We start from the raw sequence: 11,354 nt of genomic DNA on the forward strand, positions 1-11,354 counted from the left end.
GATATTCTCAAAGATGAAGTGGTGTAAATACAAGTGGCACAATCTTATTGGTTTATTAAATAGTGCCTTCTCCTACTGCTTTCCTTCTTCTACAAGCTTCTACCTACACTCTTTTTTGATTGTTTGATAAAGGCCATGTAATTTTTTCATTGGACCATTGATGGTTGCTTTCTCTCGCAAGCTTCTACCTAATCTGTTTTCTTATTGGCCAATAAAGGCATTGTAATTTTCTCATTGGCCCACAAGGTGGTGCTTCATTTTGATTAACCCATTGATTGGTGCAATTTATCTAATGGTTATGCCTATTCTATTTTCTCATTGGTACTTAAAAAACAACATAATATTTCTATTGGCACACATGGTGCTGCTTGATTGTAATTGGGTAAGCATTTATTATTTGTTAGCAGTGGTTATGGGAACCCTAATTAGGTCTCTTGTGGATTGATTTGAGCCATTGACTCTGATTTAATCTCGGCCATTCGTTGTAATAGAGCTCCTTGTATAAAAGATTGCTCTATTCATTTGTAAAAGCATTATGTTGGAGAATTCTTGCCAAAATACTACTGAAATTGCTCTTTATTCATTGTTGTATTTGCGTGGTGGATATCCATGATCATTTTAAAGTATTGCATGGTTCTTTTACATCTCTCAATTAGAATAGGATTTTCTTTGAAACACTTAGTTAGAATTTGCTTCAATTAGTTTAGATTAGATAAAACTTATTGTGGAATCATCTTTGGTGCACTTGTTTAGACAAGAGCACTAACTATTTGCTGCTTGTAAGTACACCTTGCGTGGTCAAATGGAATAAAACCATAAGCTTAATTTCAGAGTTCTTCGCTCATTGATTTGCATTCATAGATGGAATCAATGAAATGATAGTAATTTGAACATCTTTCAAGTATACCTTAGAATATTGCACTAGGTGGGTGGAGTTGAAGACAGGAATACACCTAATAGAGTTGCGAAGATATTCACAAACCATCACATCGTAGCATAGAAGTAGAAAATAGTCTAGATTCGTAAGTTCAAATTCATAGCAAGTGAGAAATCATTATATTTTCATTGCACATTGTGAAGCCATAACATTCAAAGTCAAGATGATAAACTTTGATAAACAATGTAAGTCCCCTCGAGATACCACCATATCACATTATTACTTCTGAGTGCATCATTTGAAGGAACCTTGGATTACCATAGTAATCTTTCTTTGCAATCTTTAGCATATAAGGTGTCTTTATTCAAGAGAGGGTTGAAAAGTTGGTATTTCATTCGGAATATTAAGTGTTCAGTTCTTCCTGTTGTAGTGGAATAAAACTCACATCAACAAGGACACCTTTAATGAGCATGAAAAAATAGTAAAGATGAGTAACAAGGTCAGATTTCAGGCCAAACTATTGCTGGGATATCCTTCATTTGGGAAATATAAAGAACGATTGCAATTCCAAAACAGAAACAATATGCCATCCTAAGTAAAAAGTACGCGCACGAATTCCATTGAGGAGCAAATTATAAGTTCAACAAAATGTAAAGATTATTAAGTTATATTTGTAGCTGTAAAATCCTTATTTGTTATTGAGATCCATGATTGTGATCTTTAAAAATCAAATAATAAATTTCATTTGACTTATTAAACTTCAATTAAATTGCGTTAAAATAATAATTGAATACCTCCATGACCATCATAAACACCAAAGAAAGACATGCCATCGTCAAAATCTGGGACAGCAGCATGCTGCACAAAAGCATCCAAAACAAATTTCATGTTAATTAGAGAGTTCATATATTATATATATTTTACGGTGACCGACAATCAATAAAAGTCCTAACAAGAATTTTCTTTTCTCAAGCAAGATCTGGCACCCATCAAGAAACTAACATAAGTAGAATTACAGCATATAATACCCATAAACCGTACTGTCTAGTAATGTCTGTCATTAAAGATTTATCAAAAAATTACTACAGATACAAAATCATTTATTTCCATCTGCTAAAAAGAGATAGTTAACAGAGATGCTAGATTTTTTGTTTGTCCCCTATTCTTATGGAGATTATCAATCATGTAACCTGAACTGGAACATAGCAAAACAATTATACAGCAGATAACAACACTATTCCAGTGCTTCCCTGGTCACCAATGGGTGTATGAAGTCTGAGATAAAATTAGACCTTTATGCATCTGCCACCTACTTTTGGAAACTTGACAGAGTCTGCTTGTCCTATAAACATTAGTCAGCATTTAAGAAAACAAATACATTATATATGTAGGATTTTGTACATATACAAGATATAATGGCTAATAAAATGTAATCACAATCTTGCTTCAATTTTGCACTTGGCTTCATTACTGGAGATCTGAACACATAAGAATTAAAATCATAATTGTCGAAATGGATGCTGACCAGCAGCTCTGTGCCTTCATTACAGCTGTCTGTGTAAAATCAAGTACCTTAAGGTATAGCTACAATAACACCATTTTCAATTAATTTTCCCGGAGATACTTTTCGTCCAGAACAAAGAAGTTGGTTGGATCAGGGCTATTACAGATCAGGCAAAGCAGAAGGAAATGGTTATAAGCTTATATAAGAAAATGCAGAAAAGAAGAATGATATGAAAAAAATAACAATACATGAGCCTCAAAGGGCAATGGTCTTAGAGTGGCTCCAAGCAACCCCTAGAGTTGGGATGTTTCTGTGCTTAGCAAGTACTAGACCAATATTGATGAATAAATATATATCTAGCAAAAGAAATGCTATTTTTAGAGGCTAACAAAGTGTTGAAGGCACTGATGTCATTAGACAATCTTCCTTTACACCTAAATTGCATTATAGACTTTTTCTGTTTAGGGTTAGCAAAAGAACTGCCATTCTTAGGTGTTAACAAGTGGTTCAAGGCACTCATATGATTAGACAATCTTCCTTCGCACCTTAATTGCACTACAATTTATTTTTCCAGTTTAGGGTTCACCCTCGATTAATAAAAGCTCACATGGTTAAATTATGTGCTTGGAAAGCACTTGGAGGAAAAAGTATATATTCAACTTTTTGCAAAACATATTTCAATAGTTACTAGAAACCAAAAGAGGTACAAAATCTCACAGAAATTGTCAAGTTTCAGCAACTGAAGAATTCAGAAATAGTAAAAGATAATTTACATAGGGTTACATGGAAATGGACACCATATAAGACAGAGTAGCCCGAGATTCCTCTGCCTTCCATATCTGACATGAATATAGTGCAGATACATATCAGGTAGCATAACCACATGCCCAAAAAACCATGATTTTCCAACCATGTCAAAGACTGATTTATCTTTTTAAAATTTGATGTAAATGTTCCTAAACTTGATTTCAAAAGCTTCAGTCAAGCAATTTGTTTGGTACAAACAAAGCCTAGAGCAAATAAGGAAGACATGAAATATTTTTCTGTTGCAGTGACCTATTTTTTTGAGTCATCTTCTAATGACACTCTACTATTTTTGCATATTGTAAATTGTTAAATCAACTTATTTATGTAGCAATTGTGTGTCTATATTGCTTTTATAGTAAGAAAAATCCTCTAATAACTTAGAAATTTGTTTATGTGTTTTTTATGAATATTGTATCCATCTGTATCCATATTGGGGGATTTTAAGAAATAGCTGTATCCATATCTGATACCATATCCATATCTGTATCTATATGCATGTTCACACAACTTTGATATTAGATACAGGATAATGACTTTTTAAATATTTATTATACAGTTACAATTCAATGCAGCATCCATAAAAGTTTAATCTTGGGCCATAGAAAACACACACACACACAATAGATGATGAGAAAACAATGTAAATAATTATAAAAATAAATGTTATAGAATTAGATTAGAAAAATAATCATTATATACATCTATTCTATTCCATAACAACTATTTATATTTTTAGTGATTGTATTTTATTTTTTATATCCAAAAAAATCAACGTTTCTTTTTTATTGCATTTTTTGAAAATTCCTAATTGCCATATCCTGATACCACATCTGGATTTGTTGAATGTAGCCCAGATAAGGGCTTGTATTCACATACGTCCATACATGATATCTAGCTTATTTGCAAGCTGTATCATCCCATAGCCACTATGTAGATATGCCCATCTAGGAATGGGTGAAAAGTATCCACACCATGCCTTGTCTCCCTATCAATGCATATTCTCGATAAGAACAACCAGTTAAATTTACACCTCTTCTGGTTTGTAGCCTCCTATGTAAAACAAAAATTGTAAACTGGGGCCTGCAGCCAGCCAGCACTTCCAGAAAGCAGCACATGTATAAAATATTATTTTCATGGGACATTCTATTTCATAAAAGCTTTGTATTGAAATGCTATGTTACTGCAAGGTTTAAACCCTTAAATTAGAAGACAAAATCATACAACATGAGGTAGTTTTAGGATCTACAGAGCTTGTATATCATAAAGGCAATTGTATTTGCCAAACATCCAAATGACACAAATAGTTTACTATTGACACATAAAACTATGACACGTAAAGTATATGGTATGATTAAACATTGCTTGCATGCAGAGCCATGGGAATGCTAGTTTTAACATCTGGATGTGTCCAACCAACCACCTTGGTAGGCAAAAATGTCCTTCTGTAATTTGTAAACAGCCAGATGTTGGTGGATCTTAGCATTTCTTTGTGACAAGCCAAGAATGATTCTTCACTTCCAGTCAAAGGTGCAATTTACCTTTTAGTAAGAAACTTCATTGGCTTTGGCTTCCAAGGCTAACAATGGATTCAACCTCATACAACACTTCTTTCCCTTCATCCACTGTCAAATGAACTATTCTTTACGCACTTTTTAAACTACCATGCTAATGGGTGCTTTTTCACCTCTCTGGCTATGCAAGAAACAGGTTTCACATTGTTTAAATTCTATTCAAAACATAAATTAAGCCAATGCCAAATGCACCTCCATTGGTCAAAGATGGAATTTATGAACCATTTACAAGGCACTGATACATTTTATTGCCCTAGCATATATCAATTGAACAAACAGAACAGACTATACATTTCAACATGCCGTTGCACAAATGTGTTCATATAGTCAGATTTATTCATCAGAACAAGATAAACAACTCAAAATCTAAAAAATATTTCTTGCCATGGAAAATGAATTGACTGATATTTAATAAATCATGCAGGTTCTAATAAAAAATACATACCTTCTATGGAGATTTGGGTTTATAATTAACACAATTTGCATTTCTACACCCAAACAATAGTTTGCAATAAGATGACTTTGTCTACTTAATTTTTTTATGATATTCATTACAAATGCAAACACCAAAACATGCCATAAAAGCAACATAGCTGACATATAAAAAGTTAGAACCAGAAGCCAATGAGCAAACATGTATGATATTAATCCTCACCGCATCTTCCATGCTGGCACGCCACCCTTGCATATTTGACACACCATATTTAATCCGATCATTTTCTCCATCTTCTGACACCTTTTCTGTCTTTGGGCTGCTAAGATATATTCCCATGCCTGAGTGCCAAGGATGATCTTGTGTCCTAACTTTAAGCACACAGGACAGAAGATAACCAACCTGAACAGAAAAAGTTGAACAGTCCACATAAAAGGAATTAGTGTGACTATTGGTTTGCACCTCTGATATTGAAATTGCATGCTGGAAAATTTGAAATTTATAAGGTAAATTTGAGAGAATTTATTTGTAATATATTTTGATTAATGTAATTAATATGCATGACAAATTAAAAAGTAAGCAGTTTAGCTTGAAAAGTAGATGGCTGTCCACAGGCAGAAGAGTTTTGTGCCACTGAAATCAATGGACTATTTCTCTCACACTTTTTCAGTTCTCAACTCTCCATGCTCCCACAAAGATTGTGAAGTAGATGAAAAATATCAGGTGTGCCTTCCTTCATTAAGTGGTAAATGAACAAAAGAACTTCCCTTTGGTGAGCCTGGAATGCCAATGGTATTTGCCTCCCTGCTAGTTTACAAATATTTCTCTCAATGTGAAAGTTCCATGGCACATCTAGAAGGGAAGAAATAGAAGATGAAGTTGGAAATAATGCAGGAAATATTTGGATAGCAATGTCTCAGAAAGGATTTTGAAATTCTAGCAAATACAACCTCCCAAAGGGTCCCACCATTTGTAACAATTTGTGGTATGTTACATGCCTTCTTCGGCAGGCACTGTTCCAGAAATGGTAAACAGGGAAAAATTAATTCTTCATTAAATTCATCAATCAGAGGCTACCCATTCCAAGCATCTGAAGTTACATCAACTTTAGACTTATATCTGGATGTAATTTTGTTACAGGGCAGAACATAAGGGTAAAGAAATATGTGTTGAAGTAAAATATTTAGCATTGTATATAATCCAGTAATTGAACCAAGTTCCAAAAACTCTGGTAGACTAGTAAGCTTGAGTCCCTTTAAATGATAGAGATGACTCCTTAAGGTTGCCCCAGAAAGGATTGGGGGAAAATTTAGCATGTGTGATTTTCTCCTGAAGCTTCCCAATTTTTCCATCTCTCCAAACTGTGGAGCAGGTTATGGACAAATAAAACCATTCCTAAAGCTAAGGTCTTCCTTTAAATTGCTTCATAAGGGAAGATTCTCACTAAATGAGAACCTCGAAAGCACCGTGTTGAGGGATTATTTGTTATAAACTTATAAGCCAAACAGCTTCATAAGCTTTTCCTGGCTGGGTGAAGTGATGCTCATGTCTATGTTTTTGTGATGTGAAGCCTCCATAAGATCAATTGCCTTTCAGGCTACGATTGTTAAGCCCTACGGAAAGTAACCCATTATAATAAATAGAATTTTACATTGTCAAGAAAAAGGAAGAGGGCATTGATTGTCAAAATTTCACAAAGCTTTAGTCACTGCGATGTCAATATTATGCTCCAAGTGTGTATTGCTAAAATTAAAGCAGAATACTTGCCAAAATTAGTGCAATAATCACAATAAATTTATAAAATTCAAGGATACACTACAAAACACTTCTCCATATAGTAAATAGTAAGCTGTAAGCATAATTCTTTCCAAATGAGGCAGGGGAAGTACAAAGCTGCCTATATAAAGATAAAAGACATTTTTGCCAAATGCTAAAAGACGAGACTAAAACATATGAGAGGGACTGAACTAACCACAAGAGCCAAAATTACAGATGAGATGGAGAGACTATCCAATAACTGCGAAATCATGGAAGGGGCCACCTGAACAAAGTAAACAATATAAGGGTCAAAAGTTGTATACCTGCCCACATTTCAATTATCCCCAAAAGACGGAGATGTTTATAAACTAGCAACTTTATACATCATCCTTAACTTCCAAACAAAAATTACACAGGCTTTGCTAAACCATTTCACTTGTCAAGTGAGATGGTTTGGACTTTGTAGTTTTACAAGGGTAATCACAAGTACATATGGATGGGATATATTTTAAACATGTTTGTGTAGAAGTGACAGATGGAATCCAGAGCCTATGGGAAGCAAACATTCTATCAATAACAGGTCCTGAATAGCAATGTGAATTTACTCCTAGGCTGCAGTTTTGTTTTTCTACAGGGGCAGTTCAATACTAACAAGGTATGGGTTGTTCTTTATTCTAAATGGTTCAATACTGGCAAATACTAGATCATCAGTAGGTAAAGTTGTTTCTGAGATTAAATCTCCATGTTTGATCATCCCAGAGATTAAATACAGAATTGACATGTCGAGAAAAATCAGAGATAAAAAGCAGCAAAAAAATTTGTTGCAACAAATGGCAATCACTAACATTTTCAACTCTAGTTTCCCATGCCATATCAAATCAGCAGTCTATATGTACATTATCACTGTGAATGATTTAAATTTTTCTATATCTTATATGACTGCATACTGGAACGTAAGTTTCACTGTAGCATCCTGCCGAATCTAATTAAAGGTCCTTGAATACACATGACCATGTCGTGAATACAAAAAACGAGTTGAATTGTCAGAATCTGTATCAGGTTCTGTTAAAGGCCTGTCAACATACGAGTTTTGAATTTATTCTACAAATCATTATCCATTTCTAAAGATTCCTTAAACTTGTTTGAACATAACTATTACTATCAATTTCCCGGTAGGTATGACTGGTGAGACAGACTGATTATCATGATGACCATTGAAGACCAGGGTTCAAATCCCACATAACAAGTGTTGGGACAGCTCCCTGTGAGAAAATAGACCCTCGTGTGTCTTAAGCATGTTTTCCAACAAACCCAGGGAAAGAGAACCCCGTTTGTATCCCCAAGCTTGTCGGATGCACGGAAAGTTCTGTTTATCCATAAGGGAAAAAAACATCACTTTCATATTCTGTGTTGTGAAAGTTTTTCTACTGACATAATTACAGGGATTGTCAAAGGAATTTCTCCACCGAGACAATTAAATAAACACGGAATGGTATCTGAAATCAATAGATCTTGGAAATAGAATGGTAAATGATATTTCTGGCCAGGGTGAAGCACACTAAATTGGAACAAATTTCATTGGGCTAAACGAAGTATTCAAATCCAGAGGGACAACCTGGAAAACCTCAATGCCCACATGGGCTACAATAAAAAACAGTAAAATTCGTCCAGGGAGCTCTGGTCTAATGGTAACGAGGTGCGTTTGTAAGAGGATGACCCGAGTTCAATTCACTGCCACGGTAATATAATTTATGCAACAAGATTATGGCGTGACACAGGTTTCCAAATATTAAGAATAAGCTCAAGCCTGCTCACGCCATGTTGAAAAATAAGGCAATAAACTTGCCCAGAATCTGCGAAGCGAAAAGAACAAAACAAACGTTGAACACCAAAAACCATCAGACATCAAGATATCATAGGCATACACAACTTCACAGGACAGAACTTGGATTCCACTATTATGTATACCACCTAATTTCCCCAAAACCAACAAAATAGCCTTGTAAGAATCATCACTGCAAGAAGTTCTCGTCACTAAATAAATCCATGATTTTCCGCCAAATTGGGCTTCATCAAACAACAATTACCCTTCGCTCCACAATTAAAACTGATACCTAACGGCCACTAAAAAAGTCGAGCGAAAACGCATTAAAGCCTGTAAACGTTTAACTGTATTCTCATAAAACCAACCAAGATGCACACAACTCGACTTAGGGCTCAAAATTTACTAGAACCATCATCTGGGTAATACTTCATACTGCAACAGACTTGATGTGGGAAATAACTTAAGAGAATACTAATGGCATCTAGTCAACCAGATAAAAAAAACACACGATTTAAGCACAATCACACCAAAATGAGAAGGAAAAAGACATATATGGCCCTGCAGAAAACTTACAGATGATCAGCCTGAGCAATCAAAACACATTCCTCTCTCCTCGCAAATCCAAAGACAAATATCTTCCACAAGACTCCAGTATTAAACGAATCGATAAGATGAAGAAAAACGTTTCATCTTCGCGATTGACGTAAGAAAAGGTTTACGGGGTAATCGATGAGACGATATCGAAAAGAAATCTTCCGCTGGTATTACTAGAGCGTTTGATCGATTTAGTTGCAGCTACGTTTCCTTGTAATTTTGCTTAATTCTATAATAATTATAATTCTCCCGGTCATATCGGACAGCGACTGTCATTTGCCCTTTCTATTTATATCTTGATTGCAAAGCTAAGAACACCAGCCAAAAGGGCCCACAAAGCATCACATGCTTAGGGGAAACAAAATTAAAGATCTGATGTAAAAATGCTTTCTGCTCAAATATTATTATAATTGTAATTATTTTAATAACCCTCCTTAAACGTCCATATTCATCTCATACACCTGCAATTATCATCATACTCATCTCATATTTATCATAATATCTATAGATTAAATTTTACATGACAGTTAGCAGATTATATTTTACATGGCAGTTTGCATACTTCAAGATTCTACAGGCCAACAGAATTTGTTAAAACCATTTGTAAAAGAAAATTATAATTTGTGGATGTCCTCGCTGCATTATTTTCTAGATATTCATGGTTGTCTTTCTCTTCTTATTTTATTGAGGAAGATTTATAGGAGATCTAAGAAGATATCTTGAAGCAATATTGAATTAGCTGCAGGCCTGAGAATAATAATCCTTACCATCCAGATATTTTAAAATAATGAGAAAATAGTTTGCTATGCACAGATCCCATTCTTTAGCTTTAGTTTTAGTGCATATCATCAGTCTTGTCATATTTTTAATGAAGCTTATATTTTCAAGCTTTTGTTGGGATGGGTTGCTGGTTTATTATAATAACCATGTTATCTTCCATGGGAGTACAGAGAATTTTTTTAAGCAGCAAGAGAGACAAAGTCAGAGAGCTTTACATAAATATACATGGATGCATGTAATCCCTGACTCGTCAAGATCTTATAAATCTTACAGCCTTGCAATGACAGATTCAAGATAGTTGGGAAAATGATTTGGATCATATAGTTTTGCATTTTAGCATTTAATAATGAAATCATCTTTAGTTTTGTAAAGCATACTAACCAATTTTCTGAAATTCTTAAAGCATTTAAGTTGAGATGGCTTAAAGATTTCTGACATGAATGTTCCTCATCTCACAAGGCAAACAATGTGATATAATATATTACCCACCTCAAGTATATTTGCATCTCAAAATAGACCTGAAATGATGGTGCAGTGAGCAAGAAAAATCTGTGTTACCACTTATGTAAGACAAGAATATGCCAAACTTGCGCATTTTTTTTTTCTTCATCTCCTTTATGGGTAGACTAAATAAGCTGCTGCTTTTTTTTCCCAAAAGCAGAATTAACATCTAAAAAGAAGACAGCATATATTAGGCACAAGTCATCTTCATCATATTTAACAAGATTATTCTCCCCTGCCAAAGAAAATTGGTAAGAATTGATTATTGTTGTTGAAAAGCGTATTGTTTTGGGAATTGATAGGGTTCGCTGATTTATTTTTTATGTTAGGCTCCTTTTTCTTTTCTTTGATGTTTGATTAAAATACTATATAGGGGAATATTTTTATTATATTAGATTAATGAGTAAGTGTAATATAAAAAATTATTAATAATATTTTTAGTTTGACAAACACTAGTTACTATTCTTTATGGACTGTGAAATTTTTAGCCGTGATTTTGAATGGATTGGTAATCTAATGACATTAGTAACTATTTTATAAATTGATGATTATATAAATTGATATATTTTTGTGTAAAAGTTTACAAATAATGCTATTCAAATTCATTCTGGTTACTTATCCTAGTTTCCTTGGTTTATATTTTAAATATTGAATTGGCTCATATCATTTTGCAACCATAATTTGAAACCTAAATTTTAAAACAT

The 11,354-nt window shown here is 34.0% G+C and overlaps 1 protein-coding gene across 5 annotated transcripts in view; it reads right to left on the reverse strand.

Moving 5' to 3' along the window:
• LOC149553383 (putative protein phosphatase 2C 60) overlaps positions 1-10,814 on the reverse strand; it is a 34,113-nt gene extending 23,299 nt beyond the window's left edge. Inside the window, exons 1-4 of one of the 5 annotated variants that reach the window (XM_089788845.1) lie at positions 10,639-10,814; positions 7,165-7,233; positions 5,415-5,594; positions 1,672-1,735 (exon numbers count right to left, since the gene is read on the reverse strand). In XM_089788845.1, coding sequence (XP_089644971.1) covers positions 1,672-1,735; positions 5,415-5,594; positions 7,165-7,221 — 301 coding nt within the window. In that variant the 5' untranslated portion in view covers positions 7,222-7,233; positions 10,639-10,814. The other 4 variants (XM_089788844.1, XM_089788848.1, XM_089788846.1 and 1 more) reach the window with 4 other exon arrangements.
• Positions 10,815-11,354: the final 540 nt, after the last annotated feature.

This window comes from Cupressus sempervirens, chromosome 6, assembly GCF_028749045.1.
Source record: "Cupressus sempervirens isolate cs-2001-9-10 chromosome 6, ASM2874904v1, whole genome shotgun sequence".
NCBI classification, from domain to species: Eukaryota; Viridiplantae; Streptophyta; class Pinopsida; order Cupressales; family Cupressaceae; genus Cupressus; species Cupressus sempervirens.